The following is a 23,204-nucleotide window of genomic DNA, read 5'->3' as shown; positions in this document are numbered from 1 at the left end:
GTATCTTATGTTCGTGCTGGAATGAAAACCTGTTCACACACTAAATGCACACATAAAATACTGGTGCTTTGTCAGCATCAAAACAGGGATCGGACTCAAAAAGTCAACATTACTTTATACTATCTATTGTTGAACAGCGACCCGTTTAGCTTTGAGGAGGCTAATAAAGAATAAAAATGGAGAAAAGTGATGGATGAGGAGATTCAATCAGTCGAGAAGAACAAGACTTTGGAGCTAAAAAATCTCCCCGAAGGGTCGCAAAACTATTGGTGTGAAATGGGTCTACAAGACCGAGCAGAACGTTCAAGGAGAAGTCCAAAGATACAAAACAGGACTTGTCCCCAAGGGCTATAAGCAGAAAGAAGAGATTGATTATGGAGAAATTTTTGCCCCAGTTGTTAGGCTTGAAACCATCAATTAATAATGTCACTATCAGCAAAAATGGATGGATACTAGTTGGACGTGAAATCAGCATTTTTGAACGGTTTTCTGGAAGAAGAGATCTATATTGATCAACCACCTGGATATGTGAAGAAGGGAAAAGAAGATAGAGTGTACAAGCTAAAGAAAGCACTATATGGTTTGAAGCAAGCACTTCGTGCGTGGAACATAAGGATTGATGACTATTTCTAGAAAAATTGATTTGAGAAGTGTCCCTACGAGCATGCGCTATACATAAAGATGGAGACAGATGGGAGCATACTGATTTCCTGTCTATATGTTGATGATCTAATTTCACTGGCAACAATGAACGAGAAAATTACTTAGAGGGACCTATCTTTTCTACTAGCTAGCCAAGCTAAAAAATCTTCCTGTAAACCGTTCATGAGCTCATTTTTATAATATAATTGATTGGCTTTTTACTTGAACGATTTCAAAGCTTAAACACCCTTTAAATAGACCAAAAGAATGAAAACAAAATTCCTTATGAGCTTAAATTAAGAAGAATTTAATAACAAATTAACAAATTAAAAACGATTATCAATATGTTATCCTTCATGAAAATTTCTTAGTCTTTTTATATGATTTACATTAAGTTCTTAAAAGATTATTAGTTAACTCGGGTATAAATAATATAGACAAGTCACACCAAGATAGCTTGATAAAGGCACACGTATAGCATGTACTACTAGCCAACTCATTAGGTAGGTTTAATATAGGAACACATATCACATCTCTCACTAGGGTAACTTAAAGAGATATCAAGGCAATATAGTAGAGTGTCATGTTCCATCTGTCTCAACAAGAAAACTCAAGCAACACTAGGGATACTTGATAAAGAGGCATGTGCCACTTGTCCCATTAGGGCAACTCAAGAGTCATGTGTCTCATGTATTATCAAGGCCACCTAGGGAAAATAAAGGCAACTTGGTAGGGAAACATCTCACGACCTGCTTATTTTTCTCATTTTTAAAAAAAAAATAAAATCAATATCATATATCTCAAAACCCAGCTCAACCAATCATAATCCACCTGGACCCGTGGGTACCAGGGATACATCATAACACAATTGGAAGCCTAAGCAGTAGGAAATATATATATTCACAATATTGTAAATACAAAAACATCCATCATTTTATGACAATTACTAGAGCCACTACAACCACCGTATTTCCATATATGCATCTTAAAAATAAGACCTAGGGACATTTCCCCAAAAATCTAACCGTCCCTACAAAACTTACCCTTCAAAAGGGCAGATACACAACACTAGTTCAACAAGACTTTTCCCACTCTCTTATCTGGGGTTCCTGAAAAGTTAATAAGATTTAGGGGTGAGACACCTCTTGGTAAGGGAAATAAACTAATACTAGTGTGTGGCAACATGAGTATTCTGTGTTCAACATATATCATACATAACATGTTTAGTACTGTTTATCAAATCTGGGAAAACATACATATACCATCAAAACATGGCAGAACATACTGCATTTTTCATAATCATATTTCATCTTATAATAATAATAACATAAAACATTCCTAGTAGGTTAGCTGGCTGTTGTTATGTATTACCCCCACATGACTGGGTTGTGTGGCCCGAAGGCGGGACCTGACAATAGTTGGCCGACCACTACCAAGTCAAATAGTAGTCTGTAGGTCCAATGGGTCTGCCAAACCTGGTTCGTACACTAGGGGTGATCATCACACTTCTTATAAACCATATCGACCATCCAATCTCACACCACTCCGTACAGCGGCGTTAACACAAATATCATGATCACGAAGACCATGGACACATAACAATGGTACCGTGCAAGTGCTAGCCTAGACCAAGCCAATCAGGTTCTGATATAATATTCATATACTAAAATTGTGATACATGGATATCTCATATCAATAATTATCAAATCAATCATATCATTTTTCACATATACATATTTCATGAAAATCATCGGCCCGTACGCCGACAAATCATAGCACAGCCCGTACGCTAGCAAATCACATCCACATAGCACGACCCGTACGCCAGCAAATCACAGTCACATAGCACAGCCCGTATGCCGGCAAATCATATAAAAATCTCGGCCCGTACGCTGGTTTTCCATCATAAAAATTCATATCATCCACATTCCCAAAAAACAGTATTTCACAAAATTTTTACTCATGCCACACAAACGGATTTTCACATATTCAATCATACGATCATTTTCACAGTATTTTGCAAATATAACATATATATATATATATATTCCATAAATCAGATGCTAAATATATATATACAAGTATTTTCTCAAAACAAAGTTAGCTTAGTTTATCCCCTTACTTGACTACTGAGAAAGCCCCCAAGACAATCTAATCTAACCTCCGTAAGATTTCCTGACCAATACCTTGAAACCAAAAATTCTCAGTATTAAATTTCAGTATTTTCGTACATACAACATTTTCTAAAACAGCCACAAAGTCAAATTTGGCTTAAAAAACTTTACCTCAACTTAGGGATGATTCCCAACGTTCCCAATCAATACCCCTGGAAACAAAAACTCTTAGCATTAAACTTTAATATTTCAACGCGTATAACACTTTTCTCAACTGTCACAACTTCAAATTTGGCTTAAAAAACCTTACCTCAACTTAAGGATGATTTCCAAATTGCTTTCTCTAACAATCCGCTTCAGCAAATTTACAGAGAACTTTGCGCAGGAGCGTCGTGGTAGCTTCGATTTGTCAATCCGGCGTAAAATTGGCCCGAAATTGAAGAGAGAGAGAGAGAGAGAGAGAGAGAGAGAGAGAGAGAGAGAGTCGTAGGAGAGAGAGAGAGAGAGAGAGAGAGAGAGAGAGAGAGTACTGGCGCAGACACAGGAATCCAATTCAAATTGGATTTTGGCTTTCAAAGCTTCCTAGAGAAGCTTGTAGTATTTTATATATATATATATATATATATATATATATATATATATATATATATATATTAATATCATAATTACTTACTAGTTGAAGCAAAGCTTCCTGGAGAAGCTTATGCAACTTTCTATATATATACCTTTAACTTATATATATTAAATATATATCATAATAACTTACTTTTATATATATATATATATATATATATATATATATATATATTTTCCTTATCATACTATTCATTTTACTTATTAATTTAATTAATTTATTTTATTTTATTATTTTATTATTATTTTTAAAATTTTATTTTTCCCGATTACTACAAAACACATATCACATATCCCTTTAAGGTGGTTGGTGATGCTAAGACAAATTAGTAGAGAGGCATTAATTGCATATTAGAAGGAACCTTGGTAGAGAGAAATGTATCACATGCTTCACTATGACAGCTCAAAGACCTTACCTTCTCCCACAAATAAAGCACTCTAACTAATGGGTTATGCTTACATGACTATGGGCCTCTCACATTCACCTAAAACCAGCTTAAGAGATGACTAGGACCTAAAAGCAACAAGAACGTGGAAAGATTCACATAAGGTCATGAAAAAATTTGAAGGCAACTTGTTAAACTTGCACTTGACTTGGTAAATTACACAAGATCAACTAGTATCCATAGTAGTAATTTCAACAACCCCTATATATAAAATCAATAACTCTCCGGTTAGAAATAAAGAGTGGGTATTTCCATTATAATTCCCTTCTCCTTCTATTCTCACTCCTTTCTCTAAATAAAGTGTTAGATAGGTCTTGTAGAGGCAACTCATGAATACCAAATTGAAAGGCAACAAAATCTAGAAGCAACTTGAATTTGTTAGAAGTCACATGAAATCATAATAGAATTTGGAGGCAACCAACTTTGCAATTGACTTTTTCAGCAAGTTGCATCGAATAATTTGGTAGCTTAACAATAATCTTAACAAACCTATTTATAAACTCATTGCTTAGACAGAAAGGAGGTATCTACATCAGAACTCACTTCTCAATGTATGCATATTCGCATTTCCTTTTTTATTTGAGCATTGCATATGTACTTTAAAGGCAAATTAGGGCCTCCCTAGGTGTTTTCCTTGATGATGGTTTTTAGGGCTTGGTTGTGCTCACAATGGATGAATTTGTGTAGACACAATAGAAAAGCCATTGGAATAGTTAATTGTTAGTGGAGTGTGTTAGCCCTAAGGTTTCATTAACCTAGTTTTGAAGATAACAAACTATTGTGTACTAATGACTTTGTGCCTAAGCTGTTTTTAATAGGATTAAGTCATTGAAAAATTGAAGAATCGAGAGAAGATTTGAAGAGTCAAATTTTTATTTTTTTTATTTTTTATTTTCTCAATTGTAATGTATTTTAACTTGTAAAACTCTAAGAATATTAAAAACATGACACAAATGAACTTAAACTAGAGAATTGGAAGTAAAGGAATACTAAACTCAGCCTTGTAGCTATGGGACAGTCAACTAATTCAAGCAGAAGTTGGAGGCAGTCGACCAGAAGGTGGCCAACTCGTCTGGCAAGTTTTGCCTACCATGCTCATTTCTTTATCCTTAATGGCTAGTAAGTTGTTCACCAACCTCAAGAAGCGATTACCTGGGTTGACCTAAAAAAGTTCATAATGGGCAAAAAATGACTAGTTTATATATATATATATATGCCCTTTAAAGCCTAAAAAACGTGATAGGATTAATTTATCTTGAATTATATATCAAGTGTCTAAACATTTATTCTCTCTTAATCTCTTGTGTCATAATTTTGCATATCTTTAAGAGTTTCTTTTATGAGCTTAAATTTTTAAATAATTTCTTATGAAAATTTTGTTTTGTAAGCATTCATGTTTTGGTTTCCTTGTCTCTGTAGAAAACAATAGGCTATATTTGGTTTCCTTGTCTCCGAAAAACAAGGGGTCTAAGTGATCTACTTTGGTCTTCGAAAAAACAAGAGTTTAGTGGAACCTCAAGGTGGTTTACCTTTAAAGAGTGGACGTAGGTTGGTTGTCGAACCACTATAAAAGGAGTTTACAATTTCCTTTTAATTCATTTTTTATATTTGTCTATTTGTTTGGTTTATTTAATTTCTTTTAAGTTTTATATTAAGCACTTTAATTCTTATTAAACTCAATTTACCCCTCTCTTGTGTTGCCACTTGGACCAACAAAGTGAAGCATAAGCTTAATAGTGGGGAATGCAATAATATCATTATTTTTAGATTTTTATGAAATCATATAATTTAGGAAATAGCTAGCAATATTTTTAGAATATTTAATTAGCATTTATGAATACATAGTTGAAATGCATTTCAAGTAAAGTGAAGGTTTGAGTTGAAATTTTGGTATACACCTATAGTTTAAATGATCCATTGTGAGGATAGGCGTCATTGACCATCCCTCTTTTTAATCTCCTTCTCCCTATCTCTCTTCTTCCACATTTCTTTTTCTTTGTTGAGCTATTGAATTGTTAGTGTTCTAATTCTATTTCAGATGTCCAATATCTAAAATAAAATTTTGTGAAAATTAAATTTTAAGAAGGAAAATTTGTAGAAAATCATAAAGCACCAATTATGCAAGTTTATGCCACATTTTTTAGATCCATTGGCAAGCTTATTGGATCTTAATTACACAGTTAGAAAACTCATCCCATCATCTCAAACCCCCCACATCCCTACGTCCACACCTCCATAACTCTTCCTAAGGCTACGGTACCAATATAAATATCTTGTACTCAAACTCATATTTTTATTAAAAAAAAATGTTCCTTAAAAGGCATGTGGGCATTGAGCTATATATATATATTGATGACATGGGAACTCCGGCCACCGACGAATCCTTTGGATCCCTTCAGTGTGGCACCAAATCCACATGAGTAGAAATATTACCATCCGCTCATTGACGCACCATTGATAATTCATCGTACAAACCACAAGTAAGGAATCGAATCTGTAACCTAATCACCAAAGTCATAAGTTCACCCTTACCACTTGGAGCTAATGATATTGAAAATGTTTTCTTGTGAAAAGTAAGGTGTGGCATGCCCTCATGCATCAAGCCATAACTAATGTGATGAATAGCTTCTTCTCCATTTTTATTGTACCAATTGTTTGCACACGGGTTTTCAAAGACAAGCTTGACCTATTCTATAATTTATATCCTAGCTAGACCATCCACTCTTTCCCCAAAAGTAGACTTGAATCCTTAGAAAGAAGTAGCACGTGACATGACATGAGGGTGACATGACATGAGGAGACCAATTTGAGGTGATTTTAAAAATTACCATAACTACAAATTTGACCACATAAGAAATTAGGATCACTACAAAACACAAGTGATTGTAATCTTAAAAATTATTGATGTGACATAATTATAGTTTTACTACATACCCAATGTACTAATTTTCAGACTTTATCTTGAACTCCACGTAACTAACTGAATAAACAAAGTAATTGTAATATAAATTTTCACTTAATTAATTAGTAAAATCTTGTTAAAAGGTAACTCATGAAGGTAAAAATAGCTTCTCAACATTATTTCACTTCCAGCATCACATATTCGTTTTTTGTATGTTCCTCATTAGTTTTTACCGTAATCTTTTATACTTTTCCAAAACTTGTAATATATATAGTTCCAAGTAAAAATAGAATAGAATATGCTTAATTCACTAATGATTCATTTGGTCATAGACTAAAAGTAAAATCATTTCACTAATATCATACTAGTGGTGAGCATGAGTAAAGACACTTTTCATGTGTACTTCACAACACCAAAAATAAGAGATCTTGTTTGTCTTTATTAATAAATACCATTTAAAATGATTTCGACAATGAGGTTAGAAATTTCTTTAAAAATGAGAAACTCCATTGTAGTAAATAAAATAGATCAAATTACCTACAAGTGGTGTTCAGGTGAAAGAGGGCTATAGCCTGTAAAATTGTTATTGCAATAATTGAGGAGCAAAGCTTAAGAATCCTAACGAAAACAAATACAAAACTAAATAGAGGGAATTATTATTTAGTGAACCCTTTTGGTAATCTACAGTTAAGAAGGAGAATGTCCAATGACCTAAATGATATTGCTTTTTCAAATTAAAGGAATGGTCTTTTTTATTGATCATGTTACTTGAACTATCTAAAAGTTTAATGCTCCTTTAAATAAAGCAAAGAATTAAACAAGATTCCTATAAGCTTTAATTAAAAAGAAACTAGCAACAAAAAAATTAAAGGCACCTACTAATTTCTTGCCTTTTACTAATTTTCAAGCTTTAGTTCATAAAACAATTATTGATTGGCCTAGCTATAGATAATATATCCAAATCACAGTATGGCCTATCTAGGCCGCTGAGGCAACTAAAAGGAGACCAGGATAGAGGCATGCGTCATGCGTCTAATCAAGGAAGCTGAGGTGGTGTTTGAAACTCCAAAAATATTTTCTTTTATAAAAAAAATTAAGGAATACCAATTAATACGTTTGATTGTAAAGAAACAAAATAAAGTTCTTAATATTTTTACACATAATTAATATTTAATTTTTTTATAATTTAATTGGGATAAAATAAACATTCTTTTTAATAATATTAAAAATAGAAAAAAAAAAAATGAGAAATAAATTTCTGCTTGGTTTATTTTTTTAACCAAGTAAAATCCTTGATCCAGCACACTGTAAAGTAACACGAAAGGCAGCTCAATAGAGCGGCAAGTGTAACCTATCCCACCGAGGCAACTTGGGAGACACTACTCACTGGAGCATCTTAGGAGAGTGTCACATGCTGCGCGGGTGTACCATCCAAGGGAAATCCAAGTTGCTCGAGAGACATGTGTTGCTTGTGCCTAGCTGCAGCCTGCGGGGTGGCTAGGTGACGCTGAGACAAATTCAGCAACTTAATAAAGAGAAATGCATCACATGGCAACACAAGTACACTCTCTCCCATACCATAAAGCACTCTTACCTAACGATATTTTTATTTCTTTTGTCATTATCCACTAAATACTATTATTCGATTAGGTTAGACGATCCTATATCAAACATGTACCCAAAATTTTTTTGAAAATTTAATAAGCCATTAGAAACTGCTATATTTGATATTAGAGGCATTTTGAAATAATATAACCCGATCTAACAGTGTATTATTGCTAACATGAGTGTGTAAAAAATCAAATAGAACCATGCAATAAAAAAAAAAAAAAAAAACGTCACAAGCATAATTTATCCATTCAAGTTTGAACTTTGTGCAACATCTCTCGTGAACAAGCCCTATAGACGGAGGGATAACTTCAGCAATGTATTCGAACCCCAACAGAGAAGAAGATGAAATTTGTTGGAATATGTATGGTTGAATGAGATGGATATTAGCCACTAAAACACAATAATTTGAATCAGAACTACATCTCAAATTTGCCAGTGGGGCATTTTCACTAACAAAATAATTTGCCACACCAGCTGTCATCAGACTGCTACATCTGCAAATCAAAAACAAATAACCAAAAAAAAAAAAAGAGAAATTTATTCTCTGAATTGAACTATATATATGTTACAAATCCTCTAAAAGGATTGCTGATCTAAACCCGCTTTTGATTTTGCTTTTGCTTTCCAACACAGATGGCTGGGCCTCATTCAACACAACCAATTAAAAAAGCCACTGATACAACCCATCAAGATGAAGAAGAAGAAGAAGAAGAGCTATTCAATGTTAAATTGCCCGGCAGAAACTTAACATGACTACACTGTTTCAACTTGGCAAGAGCTGCCTGGGTCTTCCCAACCACCAGATCCGCATAAACTGCGGTAAGAATCGCTTCGGTAGAGTTCGGTATTATGGATAATGCTTGCATGGCGAATCGCCAAGCCTGCTCCATGTCCCCTTGCATTGCACACATTACAGCCAAGTCTACATACAGTGCCCCACGTGCTTCTTCCGGCTTGAGGAATACAATACCCTGTGATTCCTCCCCGGCAAGGTTCTTGGTAGTCCCCACACCACTGCTCAACTCTTCAGAATCCATGATTTTCTCTGTTCGCAATTGCTCACAGTCCTGTTCGCTGTACGGAAATTCAACAATATTACCTCCCGACAAATAGATGAACAAATGCTCAGCAGCTTCGTTTGGCCGGTTCAGCAAGCAGAGAGCCTCTGCTGCATACACATTGCCGAGAAAGATGTATATTCTGGAACATTCTGGATGACTCAGAAGAGACTTTGCAGTAGACAATGCCTTCAAAGGATTATCCAGCTCCAACTCTACATAGGCAAGGTTAGCGAGAAGGGCCTGCTTGATCATGTGGTTCTCTCTTCTACAAATATCTTCGTAGTCGGAAATGGAATTCTGTAGTGTGGTATTCAAACCCGATACTCCCTTCTGGTCTTTTGCGTCCCCATTTGAATTAACCTGAACAGAACCCACTGTCACATTAGAAAGTTTGGTGTCAATACCAGATGAGTTCTTGTGGTTTGAATTCTTGGAGGATGTTGGCGCACTGGATCCATTTTCTTCTGAACGGGAATTATGCGGCAAACTAGATTTTAAATTCTTCGACTCAGAACAGGACAATAACTGAAGGGCATTAAGGAGGCACTGCCGAGCTAGGAGCATTGAGAGCTGAGGGGGGCCAGTACCCATAAACCAATCATCTCTTTCAACCGAAAAATCCACATGCCCATTTCTTGAATTCCCATCTTCCACAACAAGTTGCCTCCATTTTCCTTGACCAATAACATGGACTCTAACGTCTGATTTATCTACCCCACTGGAATTCAGAAGCCCCATCTCATGAGCCATGAGACAGCACTCAGCAACTCGAAGCCACAAGAGAGGCCTGTTGAAGAAAATCATACTGGCCTTCTGGAAACACCTAGCAGCAAGTATTGGTTTTCCACAAGCCAAATACTGGATACCGCAGTTGTAGATTATAAGGAGAGATTTATCCTGTGAGAAAGCTAACAGCTTTAAAGGCTTGTCCTTCCGAAGAGATGAACTATTACTTAGTGCTCTGGAAAAGAATATCGATGATGTATGGTGTTTCCCAAGTTGATAATGGATACACCCCAGGTTGTTGTTGAATATACTCAAAATCCCAGTTTCTGTCCGGTTACTTGATGCCATCAAGAGCTTGATTGCTTTTCGGTAGTTCCCACGGGCATATTCAAGCTGGGACTTCAAAAGAAGAGCCATGGAGGAATCTCCCCCACGTGCAATATTCATTGCAATCTTTGCTTCACGTTTCGCTGCCTTCAGGTTCCTAGAGAGAAGCAGGAGCCGAACCTTGTAAAGCTGCAATTTGAGTTTCAGATCAACAGTCGGAATGGACCGATCAGCTGATGTCCTTGAAAGATCATTTGAAGATGGGAGGCCAGCAGCCCTTGTCAAGTTCTGTCCACTCATATCCAGAGTTGATAATAAGGTATCATACTCAAGTGTCTCCTCTGATAAAGTTCTTGACAAGTCATTTTCTGAAGAATTTACATTAGCAGCTGAATCTGTATTAGAAGCATCAGGAACCATTGCATTGCTTGGAACAGAAGAAGATTTTGTAACTAGGTTTGAGGATTGTTGCTGCACTGCACTTCCACTGTCAGCTTGACTGACAACCCCAAAAGCTTTTTCGAGATAGTTAATTACATCCTGTAGACAAGGCAACATAATGAAAAAAACTTTTGTATAGAAGCAATGATAATGAAGTACAAATTGGCTAACATGAGATCTTTAATGCTCTCCTTCCAACAAGATTTTGCTAACTAACATCTTAATTTAACGTAGGCATACCAACAAACATTGACACCAATTTTTTCCTTGGTGTGTGCAAGTGTGCACACAAATGATTGTGCATGCAAAAGCGAGCGAGCAAAAGAGAGAAAGAGTGTGCCATAATAATATTTAATATAATAGTCGGAGTCAGATATATGATGTTAGGTGTTAGGGAGATGACCATTCCTAGGTACTCCTTTGCCATCTTATTTGAATACAGATCATATAAGTCTGCCACGTTAAGACTTGGCATAACTGAGGCACAAGACTTCGTTGCTTAATACAAGCTGGCTGCATTTGCACAGGAAGAGAAGTAGAGGAGAGTTTGAGGAAAGTACTGGCTTTTCTGCATTGTTCCTGTATTTCAAAAGTATTCGTTACACAAATTTAGTCGAAGACATGTTTTATTTGAAGACATGTTTTATTTGGTTACAAAATATGCTGCTTCAATTATATGAAGCTTTTCTATCCTGTTAAAAAGATTACCATGCTGACCCTGTCAACTGAACCAAAGCCAAGAAAATGATATATTGCAATATCATACACATCTCGTTACAGTGCAAAAGACCCCTTCACCCAGTATGGTACAGATAGGGACATGATAAGCTAGTGCAGTAAATAAAAATTAAGATAAAAAGCTAGCATCCCCAATATTATGATTTTTCAAATGTGATAAATGAGGAAACCTCTGCCCCTGGGAACAATCCCTGCCATATATTTAATCCCATCTTAATTGGCGTATCTGATTTCGATATGCACAACCCCAGGCTTCAAAATATGAACAGGTCATGCTAGAGAAAATTCCCTCTTCCTCAACTCCTAATGCCAGGTTTCAGCTCTAGAATCCAAAAGTGCTTCCTACTGCCAATATTGACCACAGCTGAGTAAGTGTTCAATAATGTTCACTAGGCATATGTCATTAGCCACAAGGAAACAATATGCAAACTCCCCCAATAGCTTCTGGTGCAAACTGTCAAACAAGATCATGGATCACCTATTTGTCCAATGCCCAGTTGTTCTTATGATAAAATGCCCCAACTTTAAAGAAGTGAGGATATACCCACTACCCAATGATCTGAGGATGATATTTTCCTAGTTTCCTCTGATGACAAATTTAAATGAGCATATGTGAGTAGGGTCTAAGCCCAACTCCAAACTCACTATGCAAGGTATAAGTAATCATCCAACATGTGTCCAATCAATCTGTCGGCTCTATAATCATTTCTCACAGATTCTATCCATTTATTAAAGGTTCCTTCATTGATAAACACCACTAGAATAAAAGTTCTACTATGAGATTGACTTTAAAAGAAACACCTATTACATTTCAACTATACAGAAGAATGGAATCAGGGCAATAGCATTTGATGGTAAATATATTGCCCATCTAGGTGGGATCAGCTACATGAATCCTCCTTTGTCAATCTGCATGATCTAGGGAATGACCCATGAAAGTTGGACAGTTGTCAGAGCCTTTGGTCCAAGTAATCTAGGTCTACCCATCACCACACCTCCCCCCTCTGCCACTAACATTAACTAGCTCACTAACACTCACTACCAATGTTTTATTTGGCCCACACTGCAAGTTTCTAAACCATCTTAACCACCCTTCCTGCATCTTATCTTCTATGAACGCTACGCATACATATTTTCCCCTGGTTTGCTGATTCCTGTGGTTTCTGATTATAATGTCAGCATAACATGGGTATCCTAATATTATTTAAATAATATTACCAGAACATCCGTGTAATGGTGCTAATAATGCAGCAGCAGCAACAACAAAAATAATAATCTTTAATCATATTTTTAATAACAATTACCATAACAGAGAAATAAATAAAAACAATAAAAATAGCATAATGACACCACCAATAATTATTTATAATATTTTGATGATAATGATCATATTTTTTTTTAGAAAAAGAAATAAATTAAAGAAGAAGAAAATACTTAAAAACTAAGGGAAGACAAGAAATTCCTTTGGAAAAACAAAAAAACAAAAAGCAAAAGACAAAAGAAAAGGGGGAAAAAGCTAACATAACCTAATTAGATACTTCCACCTGGCCTTTCTTCACCTTTTGGCGCCACCATCCAGATGAACTTCATTTTCTCCAAGACCAGACATAACCCCATCTTATGCACAAGTTGTTTGGCTGCTAAATCCTTCCCACCTATTTTCCCCACAGCCACAGGAATAGGAAAAACCGCGTCACGCTGCTCTTTTCCCAGACCAACTTCCTCAAAAAGAGGAATTCTTTCCAAACCTTCCATTGGAGTTGGAGGCATATTCGAGATCCCGAATTAAATCAGACGGCTCAAGACAGAGACCCATCTGTTCCCAAATTTCATCCAATAACGGACCTTCATCACATGCAAACTCACTAGTGGCAACACTTTCATCCTCCGACATATCTCCCCATTGCTTTTTCTCCTTGGTATTAAAATCATTTTCTTTTGAATCCCTCTTTTAACCATTAACATCCACCTGCACCACATCCCTCTTTTTCTCCTATCCTTAGCATTGCTAATTCCCTCATCTCTACTTTGCTCCCCAACAACATCAAGATTAATCAGAGCATCCAACCCACAAACTGTCTCAGCCTTCAAGTCCCTACCCCCATCGATATTAGGTGAAGCATGTCCATGAGCCAATCTCTCATCATGCCCACTTCTATCACCCACTATAGAAGCAAAAACATCATCTGAATTAAGAAAACTACCTGAGCCACACCTGCCCTTTACCGAAACTTGCCTCATAATACCTCCAGACTCATTAGCTTGCAGGGAACACAGCCACCTCCTTCTCAAATTCCAAGTCAACCCTTTCAAAAATATTTGAAATTCCCTTTGGAAAGCTTGAGGAGCCACCCTATTAGAGAGATTGTGTCTGTAACTGATCGGTAAATTTTGATCCAACGACTTCTTCATATTATGGACCTAAATATTTTGGGATGTAATTGTTAAACGCCTTTGAACTCTGAGCTAGCTGAAGAAAAGCCTGTTGTCTGTACCATAGTCTTTTTGAATAACCAAAATGCAGTCGAGATGCAAACACCAACCCATTTTAAGCCCCCACTGTTCCCATTTAACTCACCAAGCCTAACCCCTGCAGGACTCCCAGCCATCATCTTCACACAGCCATTTTCAGACACTCTAGCGGCCTCTGTAACAATCAGTGCTGCCTCCAAGCATTCAGGATCACAAGCAGATGATGAATCCTGAAGCATCACAATCAGTACCGCACCCAAACAACAATTAAATAACTGACTCCTCATGCCGTCACAACCTTGCTCCAAAATTAAATGTTCATTTATACCCCCTCACACACATCACCTTTACCAAAACCATTTGCATTGCTCAAGACTCCTCAGCCATCACACAAAATTCCTGCATAAACCCTCACCATCCATCACCTTTAGCCCCAACAGAAACCATAAGCGACAATCTTTTACCATTCCACTCCAACCCTAACTCCAAAGATGTCCCCATCTTCACTGAACAAAAAGATGGCCAATACCTGATGCTCTCAATCCTCGTGCTTCGATAACCTCTTCCCAATCTTCCAAAAACCTCCATAAACCATTTCACCGATGACAAAGACAACCTAATCCATCAATTTCAATTAGGATTATGCTCAAGCACGAATAGAAACTCACCCTATTCACTCAGCCAAGTCTCAAATCAAAGATTTTCCCTTCAACCTGGACTAATCTTCTGCAATCTCCTTCCTTCATGGTCTACAATGTAGCAATAGGCTGAAACTCAAAGAAGCATAGTGAGAAGAGACGTTTCACAAGACATTACCCCCTATCAGTGCATAACATTTGGGGTTCCAATAATAATCATAATAATGAACCCTAAACATATAATAATAATAATAATAATAATAATAATAATTTTATTATTATTAAATAGAAACAAAATATTAAAAAGAAATAATAATAGAAACTTCTAATAATAATTGTCATGAAATTTAAAAAAAGGCAGCTTGGTGCACACAGCTCCCACGTATGCAGGGTCCAGGGAAGGAGCAAACCACAACGGGTCTATATTATTATTATTACAAATCATTGTGATTATTCTCGTATGAAACAATCGTAGTAATTATTCACTTTTAATAATAATTGTCAATTGCTATGACAAATCATTATAATAATTATCAGAATTAATTTCATCAACTTATAATATAAAAAAATAATATACAAAATAACAGAAACTAGCAGCAATAATAAAATATTATCGTTATTTACAATTATTATTATCATATATTGGATGGAAGAGAAGATATATTCATTGTAAAGGATAGAATGTGAAAAGAGGAGAATAATATATCCTCGTATGAAGAGAGGAAACCAAAAAACAAAAAAAAACAAAAACAAAAGACTAGAAAACAATCAAAATAAAACCGCCTTCCAAAACTCTTAGAGATCCGGAAAAGGCACCCTTGGAACAGTCTGCTGCCAAAGGCCTAAGAGAAGCCAAGAATTGTAATTTCCTATGGCAAAGTACCAGACTTCCTCTTCCTTGAGAAGATATGAGCGTTCTTTTCCATCCAAATTCCCCATAAAATCGCACAGATCCCAGAAGTACCAAATATAAGTCTTTATCTTAGGGAAGTTTAGCTTTCCAATAAAATGGCGAAAGGGAAAGGACTTCAATGATTTTGGTCAAATGCTCAAAGAAATATTTAGAAGAAAGTCTCAAAGAATCCAATACCCAAACCCAACCATCTCTCTCACCTGAGAGATGACAGTCCTCTAACAATACCAACAGAGACGAGAATTCCTCTAACTCCCAATCATTTAGAGGCCTACATAAATGAAAATCCCATGTAGAAGACCCATTCGAAGTAAGAAAGCAATGACATTCTTTATGAACGAGGGAAAGAAATGAAAAGTTACCCACCCTTGAATCTTCCCAAAAAATATATTTGAGGCTATTGCCCACTAACATATTTGATATAGAGAATTAACAAAGAATAAATCTGAGCAATACAATTGCAAGGACTCCCCGCAGAACATCAGTGACCACAACAGATTTTATATGGGGAATAAAAAAGAATAAATCTTAGCAATGTACTTCCAAGGACTCGCCACAAAACATCTTAAACCCAAACTAGTATATCCCACCAATCAGAATAGAAGCCAAATTTAAATTTTGTAACATTATGCCAAAAGGAGTTCTCCTCAAAGGGAACTTGCCAGTCATTTTCCCAAAAGGCGGTGTTTTTAGACAACAAATGACCCAAACCCCTCCCCCCCTCCATCTTAGAAGATCCCTCTTTCCCTGCGCTGCTGGCTGAAGGAAATCTCTCATTACTTTCTCAAAATTCCCAATAAGCCTGAATAAGTGTGACAGGACCACCTAAAGAAACCAAAGCACTCTTCATCTAAACACTTAGACACCCTTTCACCAATTATCCCAAAATCCAACAGACCTAGGATTACCCCCAAAGAAACTATAAATAAGATGAGGGCCACTCTAGGACACCACACACAACTAAGGAGGCCAAATCCAAAGACCTAACACTAAGATTTATATTGGGAATCTCATTCTTTAACAAATTTATTTTAAACCTGAAACCTTCTCAAAGAGTTGGAGAACTGTCAGAGTATTTAAAAAGCCAACTATAATAATCCCTGTATATATAACATCATCAGCAAATTGAATATGAGACGAACCTTCCCCTCACGCCTCCAATCCCTCCCAAAGAATAGCTATCCACTGCCTTTACCATCAATCTAGTCAATGAATCAACAATGAGAATAAAAGGAGATAGGAGATCCCATTATCACCTCTTGAGGCCCTAAACCACTCCTCAGTTTCCTCATTGGTAATGAATGAGTAGAAAGCATTTGACGAACACCACGTCATCCAACCATGCCACCTCTCCCCAAAACCCTTCCTAGCAAAGATTTTGTCCAAGAAATTCCAACTGACTCCATCATAAGCCTATCAAAAATCCAATTTAAATAAAATCCCCTTGTTTTTCCTCCGTATGAACATCCTATATCCCCAATAAAAGCACTTTGGACTTGAGAAGTAGCATCTCCTATCACTCAACCCATCTGCAAGCACTGTTGTAACAGTCCTGTACACACTTGTAACTAAAGTAATAGGATGAAAATCAGCAATCTTTAAAGACTAATCCTTCTTAGGAACTAAAGTAATGGAAGTAGAATTAATGCTTTTCCCAAGACTCCATTAAAGTAGAATTCACAAAAAAACCTTCATCAGATCAGCCCTAACGACACACCAACAATCCTGAAAGAAAGCCATGGTAAAACCATCCAGGCCCAGGGCCTTCTCCCTTTCCATCCCAAATGCTAGTACGCTACATCCTTAGTTCATCCACCTCAAATGACCTTTCAAACCAACTCAGCAGATAACTAGAAATAAGGCTCCACTTCAAACCCTTGATCATTAATCTACTACCATCCTCGATGAATAAAATGGAATGGAATTAGGAGCGTAACAAAACCAACTGAAACCAATGAAACCAACCAAACCTAACCAAAATTGATTGGGTTTTTATGTCATCTGATTCTGTTCACTTCAGAAAATCAGTGAACTGAGTGTTTCATTTTGGTTTCGGTTTTGTGTTTTATGAAACCAAAAGAACAAAAACCAGACTGAAAAGGCATATACAATTACCAATTTCAAAATTTCTAAAGCATGTAACTGATAGAAATTCTAACCTCATATTTTCAAACCTAAAATGGGTAGGGTCCCACTTAAACCTGCTATATTCCAACAAAATAAGGAAGTGATTTGACACTGATCTAGACAGGTAACTTGAGAGATTAGGAAAATCATCCTCCCACTCACAACAAAATAAGTATATATCTAGACAACTAGCAATTGATCTCTCTCCGCCCACAGACCAAGAGGAAGCAGCATTATCCAAAGAAATCAAAACACTCTCCCTAGTTAGCCTATAAAAATTTTACATGTTCAAGGTAATCCTTCCCCCCTTTCTTTCCACTCAGGAATCTCACTAAATTAAAATCACCCCCGACAATCCACCTAGGAAAACGAAAATCAAACACTACATATAGCTCATCCCAGAAAACAGATTGAAGAGAAATCCTCTAGAAAAGAGACCTATGACTGTCAACTCTACCAAAAGAATGAGGATATCACAGAACAATAACACCCCAAGCAGCTCCTTGAGAAGGAATGAACTCCCAATCCTTACACCTACACTACGGATCACTCCTAACCACCCCTCCCCCCCAACCCCCTAAAAAAAACCTGAAGCTTGGCTTCTTGCACGAAAAGGATATCAGGTGAATTTCTAGAGAAAGCATCCTTAATCATTCTCCTCTTCCCAACACTCCCTAGACCACTCACATACCCCCCCATCCCACATAACTAACAGAAGTTGCTAGATTTTTAGACTCTCTTTCTCTACCTCTCATTAGTCTTAAGGGACACAAGTGGCCTTATGCGTCATAATCCTATTATTTCCAAATAATGTATATCATTCCTAAAGAGCTATAATTTGGGTACACAGAGAAAAGTGTCCAGTTTTAACACATATACAGGATGCCGACTGCACTAGACACAAAAGCAAAGCAGTGCAGCACAAAATAATCCACTACTTTGAATTTGTATTTTCATATGTATTTATATGCCAGGAAGTACAATTATATATGAACCAACAAGTGTGAGTTTTGTACACGATGATCGCACAAGCCTGTTCACCCAATTAAACAAATTCATCTCAGAACTGGAAGTAAGACCAAACCAAATGAACCCAACCTGTAACAAGTTTGAGTCACCAAGACTCAGGCATGTAGGGCATCTCAAATAGGAAGCTGTAATTCTAAAATATTTTCATGCCATTAGTTGACATCACGGATTGACACGTACACAACAACCTATGTTGATTTTATAAGCTACTGATACATAGGACTTCTTCTTTTATAGGTAATTAGGGAAAAGATGATGAGCCTCCCACCCCACCCCGCAACCCGCCCCCCAAGAAAGAAGAAAAAAAAAGAAATAAGAAAAATGCAGATTTGGCGAGCCCATCACAAATAGAGGCATGTAATCCACGATATCAGCAGTTTGGTATGATAAAGGCTGACTTGGACTCATTTTCAGCATAAACAATTCCGAGTTTTGAAGTTCATTTAATAACAAGTCAATCTCAAATAAGGTCAAGCTCAACTCATTTAGGCTCCTGAACAAATTGTTTAGGCTCATTTATAGGATGGTCTATATATGGCACATAAGACTTGCAATTCTCTCTTTTTTGCTTATTTCCCCACTTTCTTCTTCTCTTAGGGTTTCAAACAACCTGTGTATGTCAAAAACTTGCACGGTCAGCTCTGTACCGCTCAACGTTTAAGCTTGGCTCATTTTAGACATACTTAAGCTTGAACAAGGCTAAGCTCGGCTCATTTAAGCTTATTCAATAAACAAACAAACCTCAAGCTCAATTTGAAGCCTATTTATTGAGTAAAGTCTGAAAATGTCTAAGCTCCATTCATCTTAGATCAATTGTAGCCCTAATCACCATTAGGTCATTCAGATATTGAATGACATAGGAAGCTTCTGTTAACTAGTCTCGTACACGGTCCCCATATTGTTCTTGTAATTCTTCCAAAAATTAACTGTTATTGAATCCAAATACAGTATCATAATCACTCTCGTCTGAATCATGTCCCACCTTGCCTTCAACACTTTTATCCTCTTTAAGTGTCTTATCCCAATAGAATCACCTGCATTAGTAGGATTCAGCTTGCATCATAGAAAAATTACCATCGCTACTAAAGATACAAAATAATCTATCGACTATTCAACTGAAATACCCTTCACCCACAACACAACTTGACTGAAGCCATACAAAAAACTGTCTTTTGAGATCTGGAACTTTCAATTGTACCATGAACATCTTTTATTGCCCGAAACCTCCAGGTAACCAAGGAACCCAGCTCTCAACATTTCTCTATGACATTCAGTTTGCCATAACAAAGATTTGAACTCGGTCACCTGCCACCTCTTTGTGCTTATTGGAGGGAAAGCTAGGCAGAAAAGACACCTTTCAATCAATCAAAGACATTGGAAGAGTATGCTCAATCTTCCCAGCATCACAATGACACCATCTATCCCATTTGTACCTTCTGAATCCTGTACACTACACCCTTCAAATTCATCAACTGCGGATTGCTTTAGAAGTTCTTCGGTGGAGAAGACAGAGAACCAACTGAAGAGCCGTAATATTAATTCCAAATTAGAAGCCTTATGCAATTGTCACTGGGCTCCCCAAGGATTGGTTTAGGAAGTTCTTCAGAAGAGAAGACAATGAAACCATTAGAAGTCCAAGAGTCAATGTTGTCGGGCTGCATGACAAACAACATATGGCACAATAGCTGATGAGCAATTGCTCAGAATCATAGTTGTCAAATTGGGATCTGAATCGTGAACTGAAAAAATTCCAATTTTGGGAATTGAGAATCGAGGACTGAATCGAATCATAAGGTTTGGTACAATTTTCCAGAATCAATTCAAAATGAGTTGCATATATCGATATACAAAAAACAAGCAAAATGGTAAAATACATTCAAATTTTGACAATAAAAAACATATTTCATATGTATGCTTTCCCTAAGCAAATGCAAAATAAGAGAATTGAGTCGAGAAATATTAATTAAAATTTGAACTTCATCCTGTTTAATATACGGAATTCAGAAAAAATAATAAAAAATTGAACATTTGGTGTTTAGCAATTATTAAAAAATAATAATAATATTTCATGCATATTCTTTCTCAGACTAAATAAAAAATAAACATATATCTTAACAACACAGTGAAACATGAGTACCACTTTATGCGGTGAGTGCTCAGCCCCTTCTTCTTAAGGGCAGAACAGTATACTCCTAGAGTGAAGAATAGTTTGTGAAGGCAACATAAGACGTAAGTTCAATTTCCTTCTCTTCTTTAGCACAAAATTTACATAGAGAGGGAATGGAAGGTAAAAATGTAAAAATAAAATCAAAAAAATAGAAAGAAATGTTGTTTTATGGGTTTTAAAGTAATCAGATTTGTCAGCATATGATAAGGCCCAGAATCATGTGAATTGGTAAATTTAGATAGACTCATTAGATTCACGAGGTGAAAGATTTGAATTGATTTAGTGTGGAGTTAATATGAATTGTATGAATTGAATTGTGATCATAGGATTCTAACAACTATGCTCAGATACTCGAATTTAGAGGCCCAAAAATATCCAAGCAAAGATTCAAAAACTGATCAAGTTCAGAATAATGTCTAAATTATTGTTGTTCCAATCAATAACCATGCAAAAAACAGTCAACTTTACATGTCCTTGATACCAACTGTCAAGGGTCGAACACTACACACCTTGTGAAGGGCTATGTGGCACTAGTTCAGCACACTGGCTAAACTAGTCAGCTGAAAGTATACCACAGTTTCACCATGTGAACAAATTCATAACAATCCAATACAAAGTAAGCCCAAGCAGTAAACAGTCGGGAAAGCAAACAAGACTCACGCGGTAAAATTTTGGTCTCCTAAACCTTTTCTAATGAGTTTGAAAATCCCATGAAGTCTCCATTCGTTTGATTCTCCTCAAAAAATAGTTTATTTTGAAGCTTGAAGAATTTAGACATGGACAAACTTTAGCATTTCAACACTTCAAAAGCAAGCTACTTTTACTTTTTCAACTTCCTAACAAATAGTATAATTTTCATCCATACAAATGTTTCTGTTTGTATATTAGAGGACATGATTATTCAATTTTCATCAACATATGTCATTTGAATTCAATCTTACGCTTCATTGTCGAAAAATAGGTTTTTAGAATTTATGTTGATTCTTGCGATTTGATTCAGTTCTTGTTTCAAGAGGTTATGATTTTAGATCCGCAACTCAATTCTGAGTTGACAATTATGCCTAAAAGAGTAATGAAGCATGCTTGGTATAGCCAATCTTCATAAATTGACAATTTCGTGTCAAGCTTAAGCATTGGTTATCTCAGCCTAAACATGGATGCTCAACTCAACTCGGCTTGATACTCTCCGATGAGTCCGATCGTAAAAGGGCTCAACTTTGAGGCTACTTAGTTTCATAATCTTACAAATCATAGACTTAAAAGTTAAATATAAAAAGGACTAGCAAATGTCATATAAAATTTAAAGAAAGCAAGTAGGCACCATACTAAATTGTGTACTTACAGCAGATTTTGACGCATCGTGGGAAGCTAGTGCAACATCCAGCAACAAAAGGCAAATATGAAGAGCTGTTGTCTGCATATAGATAAATTAAAAACCTATTAACATATAATTATAGCCACTAAAACAAATTCAAATAAATTTGATATTTACTACCTCATCTATGGGTTCAATATTTTGATATAATGGCTCCAGAATTGACAACGCCTTTGCATATTCATGAAGATGGAACCAGATAATTGCCTGAACAAGACCAATTTTGGAAGGAAAATGTCAATCCAAGCCACCCACACAATCAAAACTCAAGAATATATCACTGAATAATCAGCAGTAAAGCTTGAAACTCGTCAATGAACATACTGTATTTAGTGTAGCCACAGACGTGTCATATTCATCAGTGTAATCAATACTGGGACTATTTGCAGCAGAAAATTGTTGTGTCACGGCATTAGTTCCTTTAGAGCCTGAAATACTTTTGTTTCCATGATTGTTAACAGCTTCCACTTGTTCACCAGAAGCACGAGCAAGCTCTTCACTTCTTTTCTAAACCAATATCAACAAAATAAACAAAATTGTGAGACAAGGGAAACAAAGAAAAAAAATAAATAAAAAAGAGGGAAGAATAAATTTCTTAGTGGGGGTTGCGTGAAAATTTTGCAGAAATGCATGACAAGTACGGATATACCACTACAACACATACATAAAAATATATGAAAATCATCTTCAAACATAACTTTCTTCTTTGTAGATACTTCCATAATAGCAAATAAAGAAATTATTGAAATGCCAATCAGCAAGTAGCAGCAAAATCTAAAATCCATATAAACTAAGTAATCAAACATAACTCTACAGCACACAACCTCAAGATACGAAAAAAA

At 36.1% G+C, this 23,204-nt stretch overlaps 1 protein-coding gene across 1 annotated transcript in view; it reads right to left on the bottom strand.

Moving 5' to 3' along the window:
• Positions 1 to 8,696: 8,696 nt before the first annotated feature.
• The window catches only part of LOC131157997 (uncharacterized), a 28,475-nt gene continuing 13,967 nt past the window's right edge, over positions 8,697 to 23,204 (bottom strand). The window contains exons 3-6 of the mRNA XM_058112523.1: positions 22,687 to 22,869; positions 22,483 to 22,569; positions 22,330 to 22,401; positions 8,697 to 11,002 (exon numbers count right to left, since the gene is read on the bottom strand). Of these exons, the coding sequence (XP_057968506.1) occupies positions 9,035 to 11,002; positions 22,330 to 22,401; positions 22,483 to 22,569; positions 22,687 to 22,869 (2,310 nt within the window). The 3' untranslated portion in view covers positions 8,697 to 9,034. The remainder of the gene's footprint in view (positions 11,003 to 22,329; positions 22,402 to 22,482; positions 22,570 to 22,686; positions 22,870 to 23,204) is intronic.

The sequence above is a fragment of the Malania oleifera genome, chromosome 6, assembly GCF_029873635.1.
Source record: "Malania oleifera isolate guangnan ecotype guangnan chromosome 6, ASM2987363v1, whole genome shotgun sequence".
Taxonomy (NCBI): Eukaryota; Viridiplantae; Streptophyta; class Magnoliopsida; order Santalales; family Ximeniaceae; genus Malania; species Malania oleifera.
This window is presented reverse-complemented; position numbering and strand designations above follow the sequence as displayed.